Source organism: Hemicordylus capensis, chromosome 4 (assembly GCF_027244095.1).
Source record: "Hemicordylus capensis ecotype Gifberg chromosome 4, rHemCap1.1.pri, whole genome shotgun sequence".
In the NCBI taxonomy this organism is placed as follows: Eukaryota; Metazoa; Chordata; class Lepidosauria; order Squamata; family Cordylidae; genus Hemicordylus; species Hemicordylus capensis.
Genome location: NC_069660.1, coordinates 165,044,481 through 165,072,286, shown reverse-complemented (window position 1 = coordinate 165,072,286; position 27,806 = coordinate 165,044,481). Strand labels below are relative to the sequence as shown.

Below are 27,806 nucleotides of genomic sequence, written 5' to 3'. Positions count from 1 at the left end.
AGTGAGCTCTAGCCCATAAAAATGGATTTGTTAATCTTTACAGTGGTACAAAACTTGGTAGCTCTTACTCTTGTGGACTCTAAGGAAGTGGACTTTGAAGCTCTAAGGAAGTAGGAGAAAGGGAGAGCCAATCTCTACCCATCATCCACCTGGCTAAGTCTGCCACTGTGCTGTAAACATACATTTAGCCAAAGGGTCTTGCCCTGAATGGTCATTTATGGACAGTGGTGGATGGAAAACTAGCTGCTTATCACTGTAACAAACACTGTTCTTCTGAAAAACTATGTGAGGAGATGGGGCACACTTCCAGGTGGCCAACAGGACAATCAGAGGCCCTGGCTGCTTGGGGATTGATGGGGCGGAAAGAGAAAATGTGTATTCCCAGATAAGAAGTTAAGAAGTGAGCATAGGGGAAAGGAAGACAATGGATAAGCCAAAGAGAGGAATCTCCAGAAGCTTCTGAGGCTTTTCTGACAGCGAGTTCGGGGCATAATGGATACTCCAATGCAAAAAGAGGAATTTTTTTTAACCCCAGACATAAATAGGGCTAGGTTCCAATACAGAGGAAAAACCTGAATTGTGTGTGAAGCGCTCTCTGAAATATCACACAGACTTGGGGGTAAAGCTGGCTGATGTGAACAAAGACACACACACACCCTCCCAAAGTAAAGTGGTGGTAAAGTTGCTGTCTGAAAAAGCTTCCAGGTTCCAAGTCTGGCAAGACAGGGCCCATACCCATGAGACCCAAGACACGTAAGGGTAAGATGTCCTGGGCTTGAAGAGAAATCATTTTCCCAACAGCAATGTTTTCTGATCAGAGGCCACAAGCTTCTGCATATTCAGGCCAGACTGCATCTTTCAGCTCCATTCAGGCCCATGGATCACCCAATCCCCCAAGCTCCTCCCCACCATCTGCCTATAAGGATCTGAGCCTGATAAATTGCAGTGAATCCATGTCAGATTTTCTCTGGTTAGGAAACCTCTTTCAAGAACAGCACCACTTTGTAAAATTACTCTCTATGAATCAAAATACTGTAAATAGAATTACCCCACAGGACATCATCCCTGCCACACCCACCCACAGCAAATGGGACAGTACCTTTCACAGGACTAATATTCAAACTATGGAATAGCAGCTGTGGCTGTTGCTGGGGATGGGGACAGAACTGAGATAGAGAATGTGACGGGGAGCATTAAAGTCCCCCTCTCCTCTACCACAGCCCCAATCTAGACTGGAGCTCTATGCAGCTATTTACATTAAAAAATAAAAACATAGATGCCAGTCACACAATATGTGCACTGTCTGGTTTAGCCCAAGTTTTTGGCAGAATTTAAGCACACTTGGCTGTGCAACCAATTCACTTTTAAGTTGCCCTTGTGGACTGTACATGATATCAGGATCCAAAAGCTTATAAAAAGTACTTTCTCAACAAAAGGATTTGTTCTCCTGACTGGTTCAGCACATAGCAACTGTGATACAGCCCATACATGCACCAAGGCTATAGTCTAAAGCCACATGATTTAACCTTCATGAAAGTAAGCAGATGTGGGTCTGGTCAGTGCCTGGACGGGAGACTGCCTCAAAACTCCATATATACAACCTTGAGTTCTATTGACAAAAAATGGAAAGGAGACATTCAGCAACAGGCTAAGCCAGTTACAAGCGCTTTTATCAGTCTCGATGTCCTAAAGCTCCTCAGCTAAGGTTTGGACCCTAATATGCGGCCATCATGCAGAGAACAGGCTTTTCTCTAAAATTAAAAAAATAACTATGACGTCATGCTATGGGAAAGACATCAATAGCCCATTCATAAATAGATTTATGCATTTCGTTTCCTAGTCTAGTAATTAATTTAATTTTAATGCATGTGAAAACTAGTATCCCCACTTATGAGAGAAGCCTGATCTAGATAGGCTGAGAAACTGCCTTGTTAGCAGGCGGTGCAACAAATCCGGGACATCTTTTGCATATGAAATGCAGAGAAACAGACAATGAATGATTCATTGTAAGTTTTAGTTTTCTGTCAATTTAGTTACTGGATGAACCTTTCTTCTACATTCTATTTCACAGTTTACATGGAACAGTTTTCTATGTCCTTTGCAAAAGAGGGTAAATAATCTTGTGCATTAATCATAATGCTAAAATTAAGCAATAAGACACCAGGGCATTAGATATGTGATGTGACCCACATTCACCTTCTCCAATTCCTCTGGCCCCTGGCCAGCAGAGAATCCATAGCTGTGAGGCTATTTGTTTAGTACAGACATTCAAGAGCTCTGTCTGGCATGCATCATTCACACATAAGAGGTTCTTAGTCAATAAAAACAGGAGTAGGTATTTCATCAGAAGGTTCTCATAAAGTCAGTGACAGCCACCTTATACAAAAAGCCAAGAGGCATTGGTTAAGACTGAATAACATCAGATAAACCTAGCTTCCTCCTTGATAAAATGACTGGTTTATTAGAGAAAAAGAGTACTGTGGGCAACAACATATATCTTGGATTAGCAAAACTCAAATGTTAACTCAAGTGTCATACTGGCCAGTTGCTAGCCTCAAGCATAGTGGGGGGATGGGCCAAGAAATAATGATTAAGCTAAATTATGACCCAGAAAGCCAGTGCTGTAGACAAAAGCAGTAATATTTTCCAACAAGTTGTTCTGGTAAGAACTAATCTGCCTACTTTCCTTTCACTATAATCTTAATTGAGTCTTCACTTGTGCCTCAGATATGCATATGTCCACCATCTTGATTTGGGGTGGATAACATCACCACAAACTACACCACTGAGGTGTCCCTATGTGTCACTCACCACAACTGTACCAAATTTGGTTCATATTGGTCCAAACATTGTGAAGTTGATAGAGGGGGACATGCACACACAGAGAATGCTGGGTGATTTTATAAGCTTACTTTCCTTAAAGAAAGTAGGCTAAAAACAGACATTACAGAACAAAACTGCATTTGACTTTCACACCTGAAGGTTTCAAACAAACTGGAGAGGATTCAGGACAGCAGAGATGATAAAATGTATGACAACAAAAATCCAAATGTGTGTGATGTGGTAAGGGTCTGAAGAAACCAAAGAATTCTTGAAAACATTTCCCCTTTCCATCTTCCAAGTGGATACCATGGTATTCCCAGCAAGGATAACAAGGCTGGATGTTTTCATGTCAGCCCTAAGCCTTTTTCCTCACTGCTAGTGAGATGTGATGCAAGTAAAACTTGTTCTCCATAGGTGACATAATTAAGGTATCTGCTGCTGTTTCCAAATTCATATCTGAAATGCTGGCACACGAAACAGGAAATGACCGTTTACCATTATCTTAGAGATGGATGAGCAACAGCAGGCTCTGCTTGCATATCAGCAAGAACAAAAGGCCAATGCAACTAGTTGCTCAAGGGGAAAAGGTGGAATCTCCTGCTCTGGAAATGTTTAAGATGAACCTAGTTGAACAATTGCTGGGCAAGGTTTGCGTCTGGGGAATTTTGCAGTTACAGTGAATCACACTGCACACAGGACTCTTGTGTGATTTTAAAATCCTCACATGTATATCACACCAGACTTTCTCATAGAAGCTCTTAAGTGAAAGTTTGGGAAAATGAATTGCAATTTACCCAAGATGTTCTAAAAGTTAAGCTTTCAAGTAAATTGGCCCAAACAAGAAAGAAAAGAGATCCTTTCAGTCACAACCAAGTCAAAAGTCATACTATGTTAGTACTCGAGCTGGCATTATTATTATTTACATTTTATATCCCGCTCTTCCTCCAAGGAACCCAGAGCGGGGTACTACATACTTAGGTTTCTCCTCACAACAACCCTGTGAAGTAGGTTAGGCTGAGAGAGAAGTGACTGGCCCAGAGTCACCCAGCAAGTCTCATGGGTGTATGGGGGGATTTGAACTCGGAAGATAAGAGAGCCTACCTACACACTCTCAATAGCTTCTCCCCTTACTATCCACAAACACAGCATTTGTGAATAGAAACAAACACTGTGCCTGGCTGGGGCAAGATCTTATGTTCTTATTTGCCACTAGTCCAGTGGCTGTAGGCCACTTCCAGCCTCAGACTGCAAGATGCCTCTGATGCCTCTGAATACCAGTTGCAGGGGAGCAGCAGCAAGAGAGAGGGCTGTGTGAAAAAAGGGAGCTGGACTAGATGTGTCTTGGGCCTGATCCAGCAGGGTTGTTCTTAAGATCCTCCCTATGATCGGAAAACCTGGATACGCCAACAATTGTTGCTGCCACCACCCCTGTCAGAGAAGTGACATTTTTTCCAAAGCACAGCTTCAAGTCATTTGCTTTTTAAAAATGCACTGGGGCAACGACATGGAGACATTGTTCCAAGAAAAATAATATACAAGGTCACCTTTTCCATAGCGTCATTCCAGGAGAAATATCTGTGGCATCCACCTGCTGCCACAATGATGTTTATCATTTCATATAAGACCATAGTGTCATTCCTGGAGCATTCCGGGGGTGGGTGGTGTCTGTGAGGAGGAGTGGCTGGCAGGAACCAGGCACCAAGAACAGCAGAAGTGCTGGAAGTTCTGCTGTTGCCACCACCCACAGAGGTGCATCATTTTTTTTTTTTTAAGAGAGAGAGAGAAGAGGAGGAGGAGAAGAAACAGGTAAACCACCATCTATCCCAAACAATTTGTGGAAGTTTCATGGCCCTACATGAAACCAGCAAAAATCCCCCTGCTCGTTTTTAAGTTGGCAAAATGCAGGGGAGGCAGTGTTGATTCAGCACTGTGCCGTTCCACTGCATAGTGATATGGGAAGGCAGAAAGTCGGAACCACCCCTAAGCCCACAATTTAAATACTACTTTAAAGTTTACTACTTCAAAGTCCCATCGCCCTGACGACTAGGCAGATACAGGAAAAAAAAGTGCACCAGGTGGACATGCTTCTCCTCATGCAGTGGATGCCTGTATTATCCAAATGGGCTTACTGTGATGTGTTAGGGCATGAGCAAGTTCCCGAACATGGTCTAAGGCAAGGGGGCACAACTCAAATGCCCCAGTGGGTATGTTTGCTGCGCAGGGCCGAGGTCAATTTTCAGCATATTATATTAAAAAGTAATTATTTAAAATATTAATAAAAGTGAGGGGGGCAGAAGGTTGGAGCCTGGGGGGAAGGCGAGAGGAAGTATCAGTAGGCTCCAGCCTAGGACAGGGGACATCTGGTCTCAAGCAGCCAACTGCATTCAGCTGCCATTGCTCATCAACAGGAAAGGCCAAGAGCTCTTGATGGCCCCTGCTGTTGCCACAGGGCCAGCAAATAAGTCCTTGCAGGCCAGATCCAGCCCTCTTGATGTGCAGGGCACACAAAACAGCCACCTTGCTGAAACTAAGCAGGTCTTGGTGTGGTCAGTACCTGGATGGGCGGCTCTCTCTCTCTCTTTAGTATGTCACTTTTGAGGATGGGGCTGTAGCTCAGTGGAAGAACATCTAATTTGCATGCAGAAGGTCCCAATTTAAATCCCTGGCATCTCCAAGAAGGGATGGGAAAGGCTCCTGCTTGAAACCATGGAGAAGCCTCTCCAGTCCGTGTAGACAATAGTGAACTAGATGGACCAATGGGTTGATGAGGTATAAAACTGCTTCCTATGTTCCAGGCCAATTTCCCCTCTTTGTCCCCCTACCCCCATTGTCCTGTGTCTTTTCTAACTGACACATTCCATTTCAACTGTCCTCAACCATAGATTTGGCTGACAGATTCACTTAGTTTACCCATTTCGATAGTTTCTTTAGACCAGGGGGAGGCAACCTGGGCTCTCCAACTGTTGTTGAACTCCCATCATCCCCAGTCACAAACTGAATTCAATTCAATTGAAATACACCATGAACTGGTACAAGAGACACACATTTTAAAAAGATGAAAAAGGAATAATCTCGGATTTTAGCATGCCTGCAACTGGAAAACAACAGCATGCCCTGTTCATCTAACAAAAGGTAGCAAAGACAGAAGAGATGCAAGTTCCCTTTTTCCAGACAATGAGAGGAGTTCTATATGCCCTGAACATTTTGAACGCTCACACAGAAAATAGAAACTCGATCAGCCATTTGAGTTGTAATTATATAAATAAACTCTTGCCATTTTATTTATTTATTTATATCTATGTAAACCGCTTTGGGAACTTTTGTTGAAAAGCAGTATATAAATATCTCATCATATTTGTTGTGTTGTTGTTGATGATGATGAAGTGTGTTTTCTTTCCATTTACAAACTTATCTACCTAGGGAGATAAGGCATACCTGAGTACATAAAACCATTACCTTATTTTGAGAGGCCTTCTTTTGTGTCCAAATTGACAGGCATTCAACTACCTGAATGCAGAACTAGAGAAAATGAAAAATAAACTAATCTTTTGCCAATTTTGGTTTAGCAACAAGCTTCTAGAGTGGAAAGACTAAAAGTGGAAACAGGGAAATTCACATTCCACTTATTCTGCACTAAAATTTAAAAATCCACGACTCCCCTCACATCGTAATATTTGGAACACAGCACTGAAGTGAATTGCCATATCCAGTCAAAAAGATCATCTCAGACCAGAACACAGTAAGCAGGAGTCAGTGTATCCTGTGACACTGAGCAAGCCAGCCCTTTTCTTTCCCTTCCTGTGGCTACTGAATCACACAAGCAGAGTTAACATGAGCAAAATGTGCAACCTGGAGCAACTGCATGTGACCAAGCAGCAGCCTAAATAATCAAGAGGATGCAGGCACAGCAGCAGCTCATTGACAGAGGGCTCAAGTGTTATTTTGCCATCTAAGGTTCTACCACTGCAGCTTTCCTCTCCAAAACAGAAGAGAGCAAGAAACGCGCACTAGGTGCTATCCTGTTTAAAGCCATCCATTCTTCCCACTTGTACACAAAGGATTCATAAGCAGGTGAATGATCTGCAAAGAGACTGACAGAAAAATATCTGCATTGATACCTAGCAAGATCCTTGAACAGACTATTATGCAGTCTGTCAGTGAGCACGTAGAAAGAATGTGGCTATTAGCAGGAGCCAGATGGACAAGTCATGCCAGACTAACCTCATCTCCTTTTTAACAGAGTTACTAGTTTAGTAGATCACGGCAATGCTGTGAACATAGTGTATCTTGATTTTTAGCAAAGTATTTGACAAAGTCTCCTACGATATCCTTGTTTCCAAGTTGCTAAAATGTGAGCTAGTTGATGCTATAGTTCAGTTGATTCACAGGTGGTTGGATGAGTATTTATAGCAAGCACTAATTTATGTATTTGATTTATATTTATAAATTAATAATTATAATTATATTTATAATTAAAAGGCTCCATATCATCCTGAAGGGGAGGTATCGAGTGGAGTGCCACAGGGCTCTATGCAACATTTGTGCTGTTCAACATTTTCAAAAATGACTTGGAGGAGGGAGTAGAGGGCAAGCTTATCACATCTGCAGATGACACCAAGCTGGCGAGGACAGCTAACACCTTGGAAAACAGAAAGAATGTCCAATCCGATCTGGATAGGCTTGAATATTGGGTCAGAGCCAAGAAGATGAAGTTTAACAGAGACAAATGCAGGATAGGGGTGTGGGAGAGACCTGGCTTGGTAGAAGTAAAGGTTAAAAGGGACATAGGTGTCTTAGAGGACTACAGGTTGAATCAGCAAGTACAAGTTGAATCTACAAGCAGATCAGCAGCATGGTGCAGCTGTTTAAAACAGCAAATCCAATCTTAGGCTGCATTAACAGAGGCATAGTGTCCAGATCATGACAAACAATAGTTCCATTCTCTTCTGTGCTGGTCAGAATTCACTTGAAATACTGTGTCCAGCTCTGGGCCCCACATTTTAAGACAGACATTGATAAAATCTAACAGGTTCAGAGGAGGGCAACCCAAGTCCTATGAGGTGCAGTTGAAGGAGCTGGGTGCATTTAGCTTGGAAAGGAGAGGATTAAGGGAAATAGGACAGCCATCTTCAAATATCTGTCCCATAGGAGGAGGAGTGGATTTGTTCTCTGCTGCTTCTGAGGGCATCTCTCCAGGACCAATGGACTGAAATTGCAAGGAAGCAAGTAGATCAGGCTAGACAGGAGGAGATATTTAACAGTGCAACTGCCTCATGCAATGTAGGCTCTCCTTCAGTGGAGGTTTCCAAATAGAGACTTTATAGCCATCTGTCAGGGAGGCTGTAGCAGCTTTCTCTGCACAGAGCAGAGGGTGGAGGAACTCCAAGGTCCCTTCGGAAATTCTATGATTCTACATTGCCCACGTGTTCCATTACATGAATATCTGACAAGAAGTTTAACCTACAGCTTTTACACACATGTGCAAGGGAGAACAGTAGACTGCCAAATTAGCCAGTCATTTGCTCAGATTCTTAGAACCCCAATCCTGATTACATTATCTCCTAGTCTTAGTGAAGTGGGTGTGTAGCTATGTTTAAAATGCAAATGGTACAGGGAGGTCAGGGTAAGAGAGATTCTCAGCCAATGGCGGAGAGAGACTTCTTGCAGAGAACTAGTTCAAGATTAACAGGCCCCTACCTCTCCCCAAACACAAGCTCCAACTGTGGATGAGGGCCTTCTTTCCGCTCATATCCCACAACAGAGGGCAGTATGCAAGTGTTTAGCCCTGAGCAAGGACAAGAGGCTAACTGAAGGAAGCAAGAACTCTTCACTTCCTCCAGCCAAAACAAATGGAACCTAGACACACATACACATCCATACACCCACCCTTCACAAACACACACACAATGGTTGATTTGTAGGTGAATGAAGGCTGAGCCCAGGAGGAAGAGAAACAAGACAGCAGCTGAAGACAACTGACACTTTGTCACCAAATCCAAATCCCTTCCCCCAATAATTATACTGAGGCCAGAGGGAGGTTAAGCTCTTTCTTTCCCTTTGAAGTGGGGTGGGTGTGTGTGTGTGTGCGCGCGTAAGTGCAAGTTGTTTTGGGAGGAGAAGGGAGGGTTCAACCTCCCATTGGCCCCATACAGTTGTTCCAGGGGAAGGAATTTCTCCTACAGTTCACCCCCACCATGTACATGTGCGCACACAAACACTCACGTGTAAGTCTGAGCGAGATGCCTCTGAATACCAGTTGCGGCAGGAGAGAGGGCATGCCCTCACCTCTTGCCTGTGGGCTTCTCAGAGGCATCTGGTGGGACACTGTGTGAAACAGGATGCTGGACTAGATGGGCCTTGGGCCTAATCCAGCAGGGCTGTTCTTATATTGTTATGTTCTTATGATTCCGCAACTGCCATAGGCAGCCTGTTCCGGTGCTGAATTCATCTTCCAAAGTTCTTCCTAGTTTCCAGCCCCAAAGCGCTCTACCAAACTAGGCTTCCTGCTCTTTCCATCTTAGCAATCTCTCTTTAGCCCCAATCAGACATTATAAAAAGGAGGCTGTACTTGGGGACAGTTCTGAAAGCTTACTGGAAGTCCCACTCTGTGTGTCAATCATTCAGCATTCCCAACGCAGGACTCATGTTTACAATGTTCGTCTGAAGAGGTGAATGCTTTAAGTGTGTGATGGCAGGCACTTCTGTGAATGGGAGGTGCTCCCAGTCACAGAAGCGCCTGCCACCAAGCTTACAGTGTTCACCTCTTTAGATGAATGCTGTAGGCATGAGGGATGTATAGGGAAAGCTGAATGATTGATGCGCCAAGCAGGACTTCTGGTAAGTTTTCAGAGGCTGTGCGATAGTAGGAAAAAAGGAAAGGTTGTGCTGTTGAGTCGGTGTTGACTCCTGGCAACCTAAGAGCCATGTAGTTTTCTTGGTAGAATACAGGAGGGGTTTACCATTGCCTTCTCCCATGCAGTATGAGATGATGCCTTTCAGCACCTTCTTATATCGCTACTGGGTTGCTTCCCCACTGCGCCATTAGTTGGCTGCTGTACAAGAGTAAAGCCTCTTTCTATAATGTCTGAATGGGGCTCTTGCCTGCCTCCAATGTTCACTTAGAACTAGACTACAGTGTATTAGGATGATATACTTTAACTTTTAGAAGGCCTTAATAAAGGGTCAAGGTGTCAAATTTGATAACCTGATAAATTTTCTTTGGATCTAGGAGCTAGCCCAAAAGTTTAGGAGTCAGATAATGGACACTTGACAGAATTATCGGACTTAGAGGGTGTGGAATGAGTCCGATTGTGGGGAGAGGGTAAATGCTCTTTATCCCCTTTACAGGTAATATACTTGGAATAGAAACAGGGCTGACAGAGACAACTACTTGTTTTATTAAACAACTCTACTTCTGATATTCTATTCTAGGTCTCACCCTTAGATTTCTAGACACCATGGCTCCCTGGCACTTGGGATTTGTCAAGCCTTATCTTAATATACAAGAGCTCATACAACTCATCCTCATGTTTCACCTTTTAAAAATATCTGCTAACAAGCACCAATTGACTGAAGAAACTCTGCAAGACTAAGGGGGAGGAAAAAAGACTGCGTGAAATGCCTGAGGGGTCCTCTGAAAGAATCTTTAAGCAAGGAGAATGTGTACATTCCCTCCTGTTGGAGCACACCATCCTTTAGTCTCATCTGGGATTTAGATACTCAGGAGGCCTGAACTGTAGCTAAAGAGAGATAGAAATGCCTACAGAGGACGATTTTTGTGGGAGTTTACAGTTACTTCTCATCTGGCATAATCAGACAATTCCAATTTACTGAAATCCTGATGTCAGCGGAATGGAGCAATCACCATAGCTGAGCCAAACTAAAAGTGGCATTATCCACACCATCCCATCAAGGGCTTATCTTGAAGGTGAAATATCAGCAAGGCTGAGGTCTAATCCAGACCGGGACTATAGCACAGAAGGAGAAGTTTACTCCATGCTGTTTTTTTCACCAAAATCCCCTCACCTGAAGCTCTGGGTCCCCCAAGATACCACTGTAACAAATGAGTGAACCTGCAAACACCTTAACTCTTAAACCAAAGAAGTTTACAAAAATATCCTAAAACCTATAATGGAAACAGTGAGTTACACATAGGCTATTACACAGATCACTTAATTTTATTGACATTTATATCCCGCTCTTCCTCCAAGGAGCCCAGAGCAGTGTACTACATACTTGAGTTTCTCCTCACAACAACCCTGTGAAGTAGGCTAGGCTGAGAGAGAAGTGACTGGCCCAGAGTCACTCAGCTAGTATCATGGCTGAGTGGGGATTTGAACTCGGGTCTCCCCGGTCCTAGTCCAGCACTCTAACCACTACACCACTCTGGCTCTCTTTACAAAGCTAACTTTACAAAGCTAGAGTATTATAGAGAACAAGTTGTATTATTACATGGCAAGTCCCTCCCCCAACCTTATCCAGCCCAGGGATTTACCTCTATCTTCCAAGTTCAGGCAGTACTGATATTAACTTCTAACTAACTTCAGTGGGACTACTCATGAGTTATTAAGTCTGGATGTCAACAACTGCCTGTATCCCAGTTTGAGACAGCCTGAAGCTAGTCATTTTGATTTAACTAATCATTTTTCATGACTGGAATGACAGTCCTGGATTTAGTTTTTTATTTTATTTATTATGGGGTGTGTTTTTTTGTTTTGTTTAAAAAAAAATTGTTTTAGCTGCCTTGAGTTCTGATGGCGGGGGTGGTGGTGGTGGGAGAATCAGAAACACTTCTAAAAATATTTATCCTATGTCTCCAGAGGCAGCTGCAGAATTAGCTTTAAATTGTGTGAGCACCTTGTGTGCTTTATGTATCAAAAATTAGACATCTAATGGTAAGGAATGGTTTGATCAGGCTGATATAATAGGTAAAGAGATCTAAAAAGGGAGCAGATGAGAAAGCATAAGAGAGTTTTCCCAGCAGGAGTGTAGCAGGCAGTACTCAGCACATCAAAAGAAGCATGTTTTGAACTACTACAGGCGGTACAAGGTGTCCTGACAGAGCACGTGTCCAGGGGATATCTGAATAGGCCACTTGGTGGTAGCCCTTGTTTGGAATCCAGGCTTGAAGTGAGGTAGGAGGACAAGCGTGCTTGTTCTCCTACCTCATACCCTGGCCGTGTGGGTGGTCCCAGGCTGCCGGCAGCCATCTTGGCTATAGAGCCCGAGGGAAGAAATAGCAGGGAGCATTCCCAATGCTCATTCTGTGCATTGTGGGATGCCTGGCATCCTGGCTTCCTTCCCCTTGCCTCCTGCTTGCCACACTGCTCATCTGGGCATGCAGGCGGTAGAGGCCTGTTCGGGCTCTGGTTGTGTGGGGGAAGACAGATAGGCTGGCTCCTGCCTCCCCACAGCTCACCTCTTTGTGGTCATGTAAAACACCTTAATATATGATGATGATTGGGCAGAAGGGGTTGATTATAAAGGAGTTGACAGAAGTATTGTTCTGGCATCCATATCTTTCCACAGAGAACACTTATAGGAACAATCCAGGACTAAACAATATAATGTATACATTGGTCTTCTGAATGGGCTGTGCAGTATGTGCCCAGCTTCCCGAAAAGTGCTTTCTTCTGTCCTTCTGGGTGTCTCAGGTCTTATTTCTGGTAATAGGAAATATCGGGATTCTGGGTCATCTTCTGGATCTGCTGCTTCCTGGATTTATTTATTTGCTGGCTCAGAGTACTCTGGTTCACTTTTCCTGCTTCTCCAGAATGACACACATTTGCCTTGCTGTCTTGGCTGACATCTCTTACTTTATATTTCCATATCTTCATATGCCAAGTCCGTCTGACATCTATGTGTAGGTTTCCCCAGAAATTCTTGTATAAGCTGCCTCCATCCTTTTGTCAACCCTTGGGGCTTTAGGGATTAACTGTACTCTCATCCTTGATCTGGAGGAGCCCAGAGTATTGGTATTGGCAAGCAGGCTGCTTCTGTTCTGTGGCCCATCTGGTCACCGTGACAATGCGGTTTTGGAGCTGGAAACCTGCACTGACTTTCCACTAAGAACAATCAAAATCACTGACTTTCTTCGCTTTTTTGCTCTGATGTATAGGGACCTTTGGGAATAATAAGGGTAAGGACACAGACACCAGTTTTTTCTGAAGCAGAATGTTGGGTGCATCTGGTTTCCCTGCCTGACTCAGGTGGGGAAAAAGCTTGGTGAGCTCCCCATCCCACTCAGTTCTCCCCCAAAGAATTCTGGCAACACATCAACCAGTATCTCTACATTCAAAGATGTGGTTTTCAGGGAAGGTTCTTTACAAGAGAAGGAATACAGCAGGAAACCGGGGGTTGAATCTCACCATGGTTCCAGTATCTCCAGAAACTCTGATCTGAACTCAGGTCCAACGACACATGACTTGTATTGTGTATTAATTAAGAGGCTTAGCCACTTCCTCATCTCTCTAACAAATGCAGCTCTGGGGTGGGGGTAATAATTCTGCAAATCTGATGAATGGGGCAGTCACTCAGACCCTTGAGGACATCTTTTGGAGATCTACAATGGACTTTGAATGAATGAATGAGGGAAGGGAAGGCTGGTGAAAATAGTCTGCTACCCCACTCAAGCATCAGTGCAATGGTAGTCTGGAACCTAGAGTATTGCATGCGCATAATGCTAATTTGGATGTTGCTATTTGTTTCATATACAATTCTTTCATAACAATGAATGGATCTGAGTGCAATTCATCTCATTTCTGGCCATACTGATGACTTTTATCTTGATTTCTTGTTGTACAATTTTAATGCTATAATTTCTAATTCAGTGGCCAAGTTCTGTTATATAATTTGCAAATCTCAAAACGTATTCATGTGATGTTATCTTGTCTGATTGATGACTGAAATAAAGTGATTCTGATGCAATCCAACTCCCAGGCCAGAGCATTATGTCAGTGAGCTAATGAAGAGGACTCCTAGAAAACAGCAGCTGAGGCTTCTTCTGCTGCTTATTTCATGTTCCTTCCTAGTAAAAGGGTTCTTTCCCTCAGTTGAGTATTGCTTCTGGGGGTGGTGGGGGGCATTGTGGGAAGGGCTTGAAGTCTTGCTCTGGGGAGGCCTGTGTGTTTATTGTACATTTCCACTCTTCCCTACCATCCCAGGAGCTATTTTTCTTCCCTTTGTGTTGTGCAGTCAAGAAGATGGTTATTAATGGTGTGTGGGTGCACACAAGTAATAAGGGAATTCAAACATCTCCATTCCGGCAGCTCTCCATTCCCAGCACTTGCTGCCTGTCCCATAGTAGTTCATGCAAGGGAGATGTGAAATCATTATGATGTGGTGATGCAAGGAGGCTTCTTCCCATCACAGTGGGTGGACTTGCTTTCTCTTTGCCTGGTGCCCATGGTCGGGACTGGTACACACTGACAGCCAGTGATGCTAGAGGAGTGGCTGGCAGGATTGCTGTGAACTTTTTGTTGTTTTTCCTTCTCAACTTTTGTGCTGGGAGAGTATAAGATTTCAAATGACTTAACTACCAAGCCAGAGGCTGCTGGTTTGAATCCCCGCTAGTACCGTATGTTTCCAGACTATGGGAAGCACCTATATTGTGCAGCAACGATATAGGAAGTTGCTGAAAGGCATTATTTCATATTGCGTGCAAGATGGCAATGGTAAACCCCTCCTGTATTTTACTAAAGACAGCCACAGGGCTGTGGCCGCCAGGAGTCGACACCAATTCGACGGCACACTTCACTTTTACCTTTAAGTTACAACAACATTATGCTACCCTAACTGCAACATCAGTGTAATGGGACTATGATTACCAAAACCACAGATTTAAAGTCTCATATTTTTCTAGCAAACTCATCTCTGTTGATATAAATATAAGAAAACATTTTCTAATGGGAGAATCTTACTATGCCTATTGGAAATTAGTTTATGTCCAGCATTTGAAATTTAAATATTTAATTGGCATTGATAAAATCTAGGAAAGAATCAGTGAGACTGACTACACTGTGACTTAAGTCCTTCACACACAGTCTGCTATCTTCAAAGAGAGAGATCTGGAACATTTTTTTAAAAAAATCTTTTGCCTTTCTGCCAACTGACCAGAACTTGAGATCAGAATATAAACTTCTGCTTCTGGCCAGGATTCCCAGACTGAATAGTAACCAAGTTCTGCACCTTGGCCTAGTGCTTCTCAATAATGGCCAGATCACGCACACAGTAAAATTACATCCTTGAAACACCTTCAATTTCAGTGGTGCCACAGCTGCAGTGTATTTAGCCAGCAAGGTTACATTCTTTTGTTTTCTGTGCCCGTTAGTTTGTCTGTTTGACTGTGCCTGTTATAGTTTGACCTGCTTTGCCATGGTGGTTCTAAGAATTTGTTTTTTCTAAGCTATACATTATTATTAAGATGTATATATTGCTTTTCAACAGCGGCACCAGGTTCTCAAGGAATGCAACAAGTTCATTAGGGACAGGGAACACCAAAAATAGTTGCCTGCCTCCAAAGGGTAAAAGGTATCCTAGTTGCCTGCCTCCAATAGTTGCCTGCCTCCAAAGTATAAAAAGAAATGCAAGGGAGACATCAGCGACAGTCACTGGAAGGATGCGGTGCTGGGCTGAACAGAGATAGTTGCTCTCCCTCTGCTGATTATAAGAGAGAGCCACCAGTTTAAGAGGTGCCTCGTTGCCAGTTAGCAGGGGCACTACCAAATGTTTGCTAGTTTCTACTACTACCATATAGTAAGAGAGCAGCTGGATGGCTTCAGGTTCCAAGAGCCAGGGAGGCCCAGAGTCTCTCAGTCAGAGCAACTGCCCTCAAGGGGATTCCAGGTACTGCCAACTTTCCTGGAAGTTAACCAACAGCTGAACAGTGAATAGTTTAGGATTAAGAACCAATTCAAAGAGTCTGAAGGAAGCAAAATGCTTGACTTGATCAGACATGGACCTACATAATAATTCCAAACTTGTGGAAAGGGTAGCTGAATGAGAAAGCAAAGATTTCTTCACATGTCAAAACACAAGGCCAGGGAAACTAGGCCTCCTAACTCCCAAGCTGTGCAGCATGTTCCTCCACATAACAAACAACATTATGCCAAAACCTGTAGCCTTGTTCCTTGATTATGTCTATGAATTTTGCCTTCCGTTTGGGAAAACAGTCGATTTTCCTGAGGTAACAGGGCTAAGGGAGCAACTGGCTGTCACGCCTTCTCCCAGAGCTAGATGTCGCATTTCTTGTATAAGCAAAATTTCAAATTGTGGGGTAAACTTTGTTGTGAGATTTTAAGGAAACTTGCTCAAAGAGTCTGACCTGCTGCACCATAGTAACAGAAGGCTTCTTTTCACAAATATGTCAAATATCTTCTCCTGAGGCAACCCCCTCTCCTTCAAAACAAAACCAAATGAAGAATTACTGGGAAGGGCAGGCTACTGGCTCTCTTGCTGACTACCCTGGGACTTCCACTTATTATCTGAAAGCCATGCAAAGTTAACAATCCTGCCATGATTACTTTCTCGACAATAAGAAATGGAGAGTCAAGAGTCCCTCATCTTGCCAGAAGTTGCTGGCTGACCAGCTCACTATAACCTCTGATCTACTCCCCCCTGCACATGTCAGAGGTAGGAGGCATTAAACCAGGATAACAGATTGAGCAAACAGGTCTTGAAGCAAAGCAACTTTATATTTATTTATTTATTTAATAAAAACATTTCTATACCGCCCAAAACACAAGTTTTGGGCGGTATATTGCTAGAGATTCCCCATGGAGGAACCTGAACTTTCCCCAAACCTGTTTTTTTGTTTTGTTTTTCAACTGGTAAAGGGCTGTCAATTGAAAACTACCTCTGGCTTCTTCCTAATGATTATATTTGCCAGCCAAAGGAATTACCTCATTCTTCTGGAATCACAACCCACTCTGGAGGTTCAATGTGGTGGTGAAATATGTATCTCTCAAGTTTGTATCTTGCCCTTTCTCCAAGATGCTCAGGTGGCATTCATACAGGTTATTATTACTGCACATTTTATATCCCGCTCTTCCTCCAAGGAGCCCAGAGCAGTGTACTACATACTGAAGTTTCTCCTCACAACAACCCTGTGAAGTAGATTAGGCTGAGAGATAAGTGACTGGCCCAGAGTCACCCAGCAAGTATCATGGCTGAATGGGGATTTGAACTCAGGTCTCCCCGGTCCTAGTCCATCACTCTAACCACTACACCACACTGGCTCTCTTATCTCAGTCTTGCAAACAAGTCATTAGTCCACATTTATGTTTTCTAATCATCTACCTAGACACACCTGCATTAGCAATTTATAGCATAAACAAAACAAAAATCCATTTCTATAAAGCTTCTTTTCCTGGTCAAATTGGAGATAACTCCTGCTCAGAGGCAAATTAACCTGCTAAGCCTTAAAGTTCCATATCATAGCCCATATGCCTGACTGTTGAGAACAGGCTCTTACCTGCCCAACAAAGACTGGTTCACATGCTCATTACTTGATGGCTGTAGTAGCGAACAATGACTCTCTGTGAGATTCAGAAGTAGCCAGGGCTGGACAATGTCAGAACACTATAGCAGTAGTAGTAATGACAGAACAAGGAATGACATGAGCATGAGCATTCGATCTAAGATGTTCTACTATGTGAGCATCTCAGCTTCAATTGCTCTCAGGAGAATCAAGATGAGCACAAGGTGAGAATCAAGCGAGGAGAACTGGTCTTGTAGTAGCAAGCATGACTTGTCCCCTTTGCTATGCAGGGTCCACCCTGGTTGATTGTGAATGGGAGACTACATGTGTGAGCACTAAGATACTCCCCTTCGGGGATGGAGCCACTCTGGGAAGAGCAGAAGGTTCAAAGCTCCCTCCCTGGCATCTCCAAGATAGGGCTGAGAGAAATTCCTGCCTGCAACCTTGGAGACGCCGCTGCCAGTCTATGCAGACAATACTGAGCTAGATGGACCAACTCAGTATAAGGCAGCTTCCTATGTTCCTAGCACAACTCACTTCACACAGGTCACTCAGTTCTGCTCACACCCGTGCCTTCCAAAGGCAGCTACCATGTTTCACTCTTCCAAGGACAAATCCCCCCTCACCTCATGAACGGGGCTGCAGCCCCCAGAAAGCTCCAACAATGATGGAAAAGGCCAACCAGATTTCGCCTCTGTTGAGAAAAAGATGCTCAGAGCATCATTCTCTCAAGAGAAGAGACCCAGCAGGTCTTTCTCACTGCTGCTACTCTGTCCCCCTCCTCCAAGGTGGAGTTTTTTTTTTTTTTGTTTTGGTCCTTGGGGAAGCAGGACAAGGTGACAGCTAGGGGAGAGAGCTGGCATTTGCACCCTTCAAGCACTTAGAAACACTAAGATTTGCCTTGCAGCTTTCCAAGGATTCAACTTCAATGCTCAAAGGATGCAAAATGATTTTGGAAGCAAGCATAAAGCTGCTCACACGTCCAGAGTCAAAAATGGGTGGTAGGGATTAGTCAATAGGTGGAAATGCACACACCCAGTTTTATCTAATTGCAGAAGTCTAATGAATGGAGTGGTGGATGCAGAAGGATATCTTCCCAAACATATATGAAGTCTTTTGCATAAAGATTGATACTTTAGAAACTGCACACTAAACAGATAAAGGACTGGATGCAATACAGATAACACACGCAAGTTGTACAAGAAACAACAGGTGCTGGACTTTTTTGTTGGTCAGTGTGTCAAGTTTATTGAAGTTACAAAGATTTCAAGTTTGATTGCAGCAAATTATTATTTCAGGAGTCCAAATTTCTCTCCCCTACACTGGACTCTTGAGCGCCTGTTACTTGCCCATTTTGCTTTGCCTGAAGTACAACATTGGGTAAGTTATCTCCACAATGAGTCCTAGACGCCAGTGGTTTGCTGCTGATACTCTTTAACTCATCTTTTTGCTATGCCCAAATCCTGACCACAGTACTTATACCGCCCTTCCTGGCCAGTTGACTGCTCCAAGAGAAGCAGGCAATAGATCACTTCTATCAAGCCTTCTTACCTTTCCTTTGCCTCTGTCCTGCATGGACAGCATGCAACTACCAAGATGGTACCCAGAGGGCAATCCCTCTCACTTGCTGCTGAAGCAAAATGGGCTATTCTCTACAAACTATTGCCCTAGATAACCATCTAGGTTTGCCTTGTGTCAAGACTAACTTGGACATCGCATGAGCAATGTTAGGTTTTTAGACAGCAATGAGTGAACAGCATAAGAGAATATTAGAAAAGTTATCTCATCTTACATTGCATTAGAAAGTTCCTTATAGAGTTAATTATTAATTAGCATAAATTAATTCACCCCACCCAACCAACAACAATCCTATGAATTTCGTTGAACCAGTCACTTTCTCAGCCCTGGATCTGATCCTTGGTAGAAAAGTCCTGCTTTTAGTCCAAGGCCAATCTCAGAGAAAAGAGAACATTGGTCCAATTTTATTTCAAGATATACTTTATTAGCATGACTAGGTGATGCCAAAGGATCTGGCATGGGGAGATCCTGCTCCAAGATATTTGATGGAGTGGGGATTTTAGAAAGATAGCAATCCACCATGGGATTTCTAGGGCTGCCAATTCTTGATCCAGAACAAGCCAAGAGCTAAACACAACCCTGTAATTGCTGTGGCAGTGTTTGTTTATATGCATGAAAGAGAGCAGTGCACCTGCTCTTGGAATAGAGACAAGAGCACCTGCTCCTGGAACTTTAGTTGATGAACCTGAGCTGAACAAGAGGAGGAAGTTCGTGCTAAGTATACAAACCAAACCGAGAACTAATTTCCCCAGAATAAAGGCAAGAACGTCAGGCTACACGGAGGATGAACTAATGAAAGAAAAGAGAAAGCCACCCAGCCAGTTCAAGTTAATTGGAAATGGTGCCTTGGCAGTGCCTTTCGCAGCAGCACAACTGCGTCCCCCTCTCCAAACCAGAGTGTGAGCTTCACTTATGGCTGAAGCTATGCCAGGCTGAACCCCTCAAAAGCAGCCCAAGCAACAGAATACCGCAGTCCGAGGCACGGAAGGGGCAGAAAACGGCAAACACCAGAGCCATTCGCCCGGCCAGGAAGCTCATCTCTCCCTTTCCCGATTTCTTCCATCAACCACCAAACAGCCAGACCCCAAAGCACGAGTCCAGACCAAGGCTCGTTAGGATTTGGCCGCAAAACCTAATGCAGGGTTCCGTGGGATGGGTATGGGGCTTGTGAAGACAGCAAGGGTGATCTCGAGCACGTGCAAAGGGCATCTTCCTCGCCCCAAAGAAGTACGGCCGGCCCAAAGAGTTCCGGAGAAAGCTCCGTCCCAGGACACAACACTGGGGCTGGATACACCGAGTAAGACCAGGTTTTCAGCCTGCCGAAAGGCAAGCCCGACCTTCTCTGCTGACTAACCCCAAGCACGCATTGCTTAACTATGCTAGGGGAGGAAAAGGCTCTCTACACGTTAGAGGCACGGGTGTCGACATTTCTAGGGCGCCGCGCAGCAAAGGGTCCCAGGCCGGCTCCAATCAGCAGCGGTCAGTCAGTTCCCCGGGCGGCCCTACCTTGGCCTCAAAGCTGATGCCGTGCTGAAAGGCGTCGTCGTTGTGCAGCGGGATGCGAAGATCGTGCCTGTCGTCCACCAGGTTGTATCGAGACTTGGCGGAGGGGGAGGCGCCGACGGGCATCGCGGAGAGAAGCGGGGCAGCTCCCGGAGCAAGTTGCTTCAAGCCAAGTGAGGCGCGCGTCCAGCTGGCGACGGAGAAGAGAGCGCTCCAGCAGCCGCGGCCGCCACCTCCGCCTGAACCCGGGCGGGGAGGAGCGAAGTCGGGGAGGAGGCTGGACTCTCCCTTGCTGACGCCCCAAGTAGGGCAATGCCGGGACGGCAAGACGGCGCCACTGTTGCTATTGCGCATGCGTTAATCCCGAGGAGGAAGGTGGGGTTGTCGCGGTCGCCAGACTGCAGGACTCCTCCCTTTTCCCCCTCCTCCAGGATCCTCCAAATTCCAATAACTAAACCACGGGGGGGGGGGGGAGAGGAAGTGTCCTCTCCCGCCGCCTCGTGGCTCAGGTCTTTCTCGCAATGCATTGGTAGATCAGGTCTGGCCGTCCGATCCACCTGCTTACTCCGTTTGGTTCCAGCAAGGAAAGCGGGCAGGACTCGGCGCGTCCAAATTTCAAATTTAGAATCCGACGGCGGCTCGTTCTCGCTTTCCGGGACAGATTCTTTCTGGAGGTGGCTGGAGACATATGCGCAGTATCTGACTTTCCCCTGGCATAATTGTCACCAGCCCATCATCCGAGCGTCATGAGGCAGCTTTGAGCCCCGGACCCCGGTACTTTCTATCGTTCAAACTTCGCCAGAAGTGCTGTGCCAGTCCGTTCGGTAGTTGTGCAGAGCCTGAATTTCAGACGTGCAGACAGAGGGAAAGCTTGAGGAAGAATAACTCAGCACTTACATGGGGTTGTTATTTTTTTCGGTGGGGGCGGAGGGAGATGTGGGCTAATATATTAGGTTTGATAGGGAGCTCACTAATTTTAAACGGTCTCTCAGATGTTTAGGGAGGGATCTGCTGCTACACCCCTGCTGAACTGGAATCCTTGGTGGGGAGAAGAAGAAGAAGGGGAACCCTCAGCCATCCACCAGTACAGCTTTTTAGAAGGTGCCTGGGCTGCTTCGAAAGGAATGTGGTCGATTCTTCATAATGAAGTTTGGCCATGCTAGGAATTCGGCCACTGGGTAGTGGAAACTTGAGAGACTAGCCTTTGACCACCAACCTGTACCAAGTGGGCTCCAGATCTCGAAAGAGATCTGTCTTTACATAGGAAGCTGCCATATACTGCGTCAGACCATAGGTCCATCTAGCACAATATTGTCTACACAAACTGGCAGCGGCTTCTCCAAGGTTTCAGGCAGGAATCTCTCTCAGCCCTATTTTGGAGATGCCAGAGAGGGAACTTGGAACCTTCTGCTCTTCCCAGAGCGGCTCCATCCCCTGAGGGGAATATCTTGCAGTGCTCACACATGTAGTCTCCCATTCATAATCAACCAGGGTGGACCCTGCTTAGCTAAGGGGACAAGTCATGCTTGCTACCACAAGACCAGCTCTCCTCTCTATTAGCCAATTTGGAGGAGGGAGTAGATGGAATGCTTACCAAATTTGCAGGTGACATGAAGTTGCAGAGAAAAGCTAGCACCTTATAAGACAGAACCAAGATTTTAATCTGATCTGGACAGGCCACAAATATTGGGCCAAAACTAATAAGATGAAGTTCAATAGAGACATAAGACCATAGAACGCTGCCATATACTGAGTCAGACCATTGTTCTATCTAGCTCGGTATCGTCTTCACAGACTGGCAGCAGCTTCTCCAAGGTTGCAGGCAGGAATCTCTCAGCCCTATCTTGGAGAAGACAGAGAGGGAACTTGGAACTTTCTCTTCCCAGAGTGGCTCCATCCCCTAAGGGGAATATCTTACAGTGCTCACACATCAAGTCTCCCATTCATATGCAAGCAGGGCAGACCCTGCTTAGCTAAGGGGACAAGTCATGCTTGCTACCACAAGATCAGCTCTCCTCTCCATGTAAAAAAAAAATAGTGACTAAGCAAACATGCTTGCCTCCTGTACATGTTGCATGTGGCAACACTATCTCCTTTGTGCTCAGGTGTTCAGTTTGGAGACTCCAGATGATGGCCATTATAGAGGACTGGTTTAGGTATCATTTAAAATCATGTAAAGATAATTTGCAATGGTGACTAGGCAGTCTCAGACCAAATACCACAGTCAAAACCTTCATTTCTCCTCAAAATACTTTTCATTGCAATCATTTAACACATTCAGTTGCCACGCCCAGAGCAATTAACCCCTGCTAACTTGGCAAAGAGGCACCTTTTAACATGGTGATTCTCTATTTAGCAGGGGGAGAGTAACTGGCCCTCTCCACCCACAGCACAGTACCCCTCCAGTGACTCATGCTGGTGCCTGGCTTATGTTTCTTTGAGATTGTGAGCCCTTTGGGGACAGGGATCCATCTTATTTATTTATTATTTCTCTCTGTAAACCGCCTTGAGCCATTTTTGGAAGGGTGGTATAGAAATCGAATAATAATAATAATAATAATAATAATAATAATAATAATAATAATAATAATAATAATAAATTAATATTGTTATTATTATTAATGGTCCCAAATTAATTTCCCTAAAACACTCCCAAGAAGGAGCTAGTGTGATTAGGGTGGTGGGCTAAGATTTGAAAGACCCACGTCCAAATCTCTGCTCAGCCATGAAGTTCACTGGGTAACCTTGTGCCAGTCACTGTTTCTCAGCCTGTCCTACATTATAGGGTAGTTGTGAGGGTAAAATGGAAAGAGGGGAAATCTTGTCAACAATCCACCTTGAGCTCCTTGGAGGAAAAGTAGGACATAAATTTAATTAATAACTAGCTAAATTAAGAAGAAAGGAACATCAAACATGTCCCCTTCTTGTACATAATTTGTTCCCTTGGAGGCTTTTGGACTCTGTTTCATGTGGTTAGCAGCTGCTGCTTAAGAATATGAGACTTGTGGTGGTCCTTATAGCTTTACCTGGGAGCAAGTCTGATTGGACACAGTAAGGTTTACTTTGAGCAAACCTTCTGCACAATTGCAGTCTTCCTTGTACACTTACTTGGAAGCAAACCTCAAGGAACACAGAAGGACTGACTTCTGAATAAACATGCTTAGGATCTTGTGCCCAGTGCCTGCTCCAGGCTAAATCTCACCAACTAGCAGTTGTTCCTTTCTACTATAATCTCTGCCAGCAGGTTTTCCTTTTCTGCATTCCTACTTCTGCCCCATTCATTAAGCCTTATACATTGCTGCTCCATTGCACTTCAAAGCTGTCATTTTTGCCTCTTTTGATTGCGATACCTGCCATGCAAATACCCCAGGAGGTTATTATGAGGCTAGAAGGGACTATTATGTGCCATTAGCTGGATGTCCTACACAACAAAAAGGCTCATAAAGGAGCATGGATTTATAGATGCGTTGCTAATACAGAGGGGAAGGTAGAAGGCATGAGTAATAAACAAGTTTTAATAATGCCCTAATTGTAGCTCCATGCTGTCATTCACCCAGGCATTCTGCATATTTATGCTCCTGAGGAAGCAGATTTGCACATTGTTTTCCATACTCCCCTCTGTGGCTCTAGGAGAACATGCAGCATATTTGCAGTTGCCCAAGTAATCCACTCCAGCAGCCTCCAGTTATCAGCAGTGGCACCTGTGAGACTCAAGTGAACATTTGACAGTGACACGGATGTTTCACAAATGAATGTCATCCCAATTGAAAACCCAGTCTGTCTCTCTTCTTCTTTTTTGGCTAATTAAACTGTATATTTAAAATATATCTGTGCAAACATCAAGAAGGAGCATATTTGTACATTGATCCCATTCCTTCACCCACCCCTGCTCTCCAATTCCCTGCTCCCCAACAAGATGTTGTCTTCTTCCCTTCCAGCCATTTGCTTCCTCATTTAAACCAGTTTAAATTGGCTTAAACATTCAGGTTGTTCCTGCCTCATGACACTTCGGTGTCATTGGCAGAAAAGACCTTGCTGTCAAGGTAACAAGCAGCCAGGGATGGAAAAGAGCAGCCATGTCAGTCTGTCAGATAAACTAGGTCTGGTACTTTAATCTTGCATATTCAAAACACATTCTGATGAGAAACATCATCTACAGTAGGCTTTGGAAATTCTTCCATGCTTAACTCTCCAGATCAATGTGACTTAAAAGTATTTAACTTTTGCTGGATTGTGGATATGGTGCCCCAAATATTAAGACAGATTTAAATAGGATGGGCTTCCATCTAGTGATATCATATAAGTACATAATTTTGAAAGGGGATATGCTCTAGCATGTTTGAAGCATGATGGCATTGTTGGAAAACTGGGGGAAGTGTATCGCTCCCTCCTTCCTCAGCCCATCTCATTCTAAACTGGGAGTAGGAGTTCTTGGAAATTCTTTTCAAAAAATGTTTCTGGCTACTTTCTGCTTCACTAGCAATAATTAATCAAAAGTTTTTTTGTAGAAACAGCTATCTTAGGGTGATGGTTTTGTACATTTCCATGTGTTTGAGGCCTTTCCTGGGTCATATTAACCAGTAATCAGCCAGTATTGATTTCCAACTAAATGGAATGTGTTGACTTTATTATTCTTGGCTAATATTCGAAACCAATGCCTCTTCAACTAAATACGATGATGGACAGGTGTAGGGGTGTGCATGGACTGTTTGCAGTGGTTCAGTTCGAATTTGATTGTGAACCGGTTCTGTACATTCCTAGTCTGGTGCACTGGCTGCATTGCCCAAATCTTTTTTTCGGGAAGGGGAAAGTTTAGAAAACAATGGGGCTGTTCTCACAGGCAGCCTAACCTGGGTGGCTGCTCGTGTGGCTGCTCGTGTGGATCCCGGTGCTCCTGCCCAACCTAACCCCACTTTGTAGCCCGGCTCTTAGCCAAGGTTAAGGGTGTGAGTGCACTCTTAACCAGGCTGCCAGGATCATGTGTCTGCTCAGGCTGCTTGCAACCCAAGCAGACACAGAGATGAGTGCTTAGAGCACCCCTCTCCTGAGGGAATCGCAATGCACCACACTTGTCATGGGATATCTAGAGGCTGGGGAAATTAGTCCCAGCCTCTAACGATCTGTGCTGTACAGAGCAGTGGGGATGGTCTCGGCCTGCAGTGGTGTGCCAAAGATTTTTAAGCAGATCATCTTGGGGAAGGTAGGTGAATCCCTGCCTTCCCCCTGTATCTGCCCATCCGCTCTTCCCGTCGATTGTGTGAATATCCTTATTTGAACAGGTGTTCCTCATAAAGTATGCAGTTGTGGAAAGCTGCATTTTCCATCATATGGAATCAAGGGGAGCTTCATTGTACCAAATGGCTCTGGCTGAGTATCCACGTGGATATAATGCAGCAGCAAGACAATTCGTACCTGTATCTATTCTGTTCTATTAATGCACAGGGGAGAGGCACAATAATGCTAATTGTATCAATAAAAAGGGCTCAGGTCCATGAACTCTTAACATTTTATCAACCAAGTTAGAAACTGACCTTTTAAAACTAAGTCTGTGGTTCTTAGTTTTTAGTCTTTGTTCAAAATATCTGTATTCCTCTTCTAAATAAGACCTGCGCTGAATTTAGATAGTTTTCCATTTTATTATTTTTTCTCTTATTATTGGAAGCAACTTTGGGTGGTTATTGCAAACGGAAGAGTGGGATACAAATATTTTAAAATGAATAAACTTGAGGCCTCTGTCTCCAATATATACTGTGTAAAGATGTATAGAAATGTCAAACTGATTGAAGCTCTCCACCACCACAGTTCACCCCACAGACAGATGGGTCAGTGGTTCACTGTCTCTCCCATCATAATGCAAAGTATACCAGCCATGGGAACATTTATTGGAAGTCATCATCATCTTTTATTACAGTCATAGGCCAGCATAAAAATACATGTTAGAGAATACAAGTAAATAAAAGTGGAAATGGAAGGTAGTTACATATGTGATGATGCATATTAACATTAACAGAACTAATATACTTAGAATGTATGAAGGTGTTAAAAATGTGAATGCTAAAAGTACTAAAACACTAAAAATGTAAATGCATAAAATAATAATACGATTACCATGTTTAGAAGTCATAAAAATGCATAAAAAATGTTAAAAGGGCACATAAAATAGTAGAGTTAAAAAAACATAATGTAACAGAGCTATAAAAGTCAGAGTAAAAATTATATTGAATGTTAAGACCAATAAAAGGAGTAAAAGGGGAGGCATGAGCAATTACAGAATCAAATCAGGACTAGAAAGGCTCAGAGCTCATCATCCGCCGGTGGATGCCAATCGCAGCCGCACAGTATCTGGCAACGCTATAAGTTATGGTAGGCTTAAGGTCAGAGAGTAGCAGGGAACTGTCGAACTGTCTCGGATGTCCGGGAAACTTGCTTAACAGTGGAAGAATGAGAGAGGCACGAAGGTCTCTATAGTACAAGCAGTATAGGAGGGCATGCTCAGTAGTTTCAATCTGCCCTGAGCCACAGGGGCATAGACGGTCTGCAAATGGGATCCTTCTATAGCGGCTGTCTAGCACTGCCGAGGGGAGGCCATGGCAGCGAGCCAAGGTGAACTCCCTTCTGTGGTTTGGGACCTCAAATTGATTGAGATATGAAGAATATCTAAGACTGTCACTGATATAAAATTTTGGGACACTGAACATAAGAACATAAGAACAGCCCTGTTGGATCAGGCCCAAGGTCCATCTAGTCCAGCATCCTGTTTTGCACAATGGCCCACCACTGCTGAGATCAGTTTGGCGCTCAGTGTCTGTAATGTGCTGCTTGATGGTTGCTTTTGCCTGATCATAGCCCATGCTGAGCAAGGTCAGGGGGGAGAGGCCCAGTGTAGCCATTTTGGCCTCAATTGTCTGTATCCAACTAGAATGGTAATCGCCATGTAGGGTTAAGGGGGCAAGGCCAATTGGGCGAGAGGATAATCTGAGCCAATAACAAAGAGTGGTCACCCACACCCTGACCTCAATCTTGTTCAGGCCTGTCTCCAGTCGCAGAGTGGCATTGGAGACACCACTGGAACTCACACTGAGAGGGTGCTGTGGGCTGCGGTGCTTCCAATAGTTAAAGGCAGTCAGGCAGGCATTCAGAAGCGACAACCTACCAGCAAAAACACATGCAGTGAGGAAAACATCACCCTGAATATTTGCCTTTTATGCAGCTGCCGAGAACATACAAAAGGCCTAACAGAGTTAGCCTCCCCAATGGGCACCACTGCAATGGGTGCTGCAATGGGCACCCCACCCATTCCAGAACCACATATAAGACTAGCTGACACAATCATTAACTGGGTAAGACAAGCATCCTATCCATGTTCACGAGTTGTGCATGCTCCCATTTTGTGATTATGTCCTAGTAAAAAGCAGGGTAGGAGGGA

At 44.3% G+C, this 27,806-nt stretch overlaps 1 protein-coding gene across 2 annotated transcripts in view; it reads right to left on the bottom strand.

The window, feature by feature from the left end:
- NOS1AP (nitric oxide synthase 1 adaptor protein) overlaps positions 1-20,749 on the bottom strand; it is a 64,747-nt gene extending 43,998 nt beyond the window's left edge. For both annotated transcript variants that reach the window (XM_053250663.1, XM_053250662.1), the window contains exon 1: positions 20,384-20,749. In XM_053250663.1, coding sequence (XP_053106638.1) covers positions 20,384-20,734 — 351 coding nt within the window. In that variant the 5' untranslated portion in view covers positions 20,735-20,749. The remainder of the gene's footprint in view (positions 1-20,383) is intronic.
- Between the last annotated feature and the right edge of the window lie 7,057 nt (positions 20,750-27,806).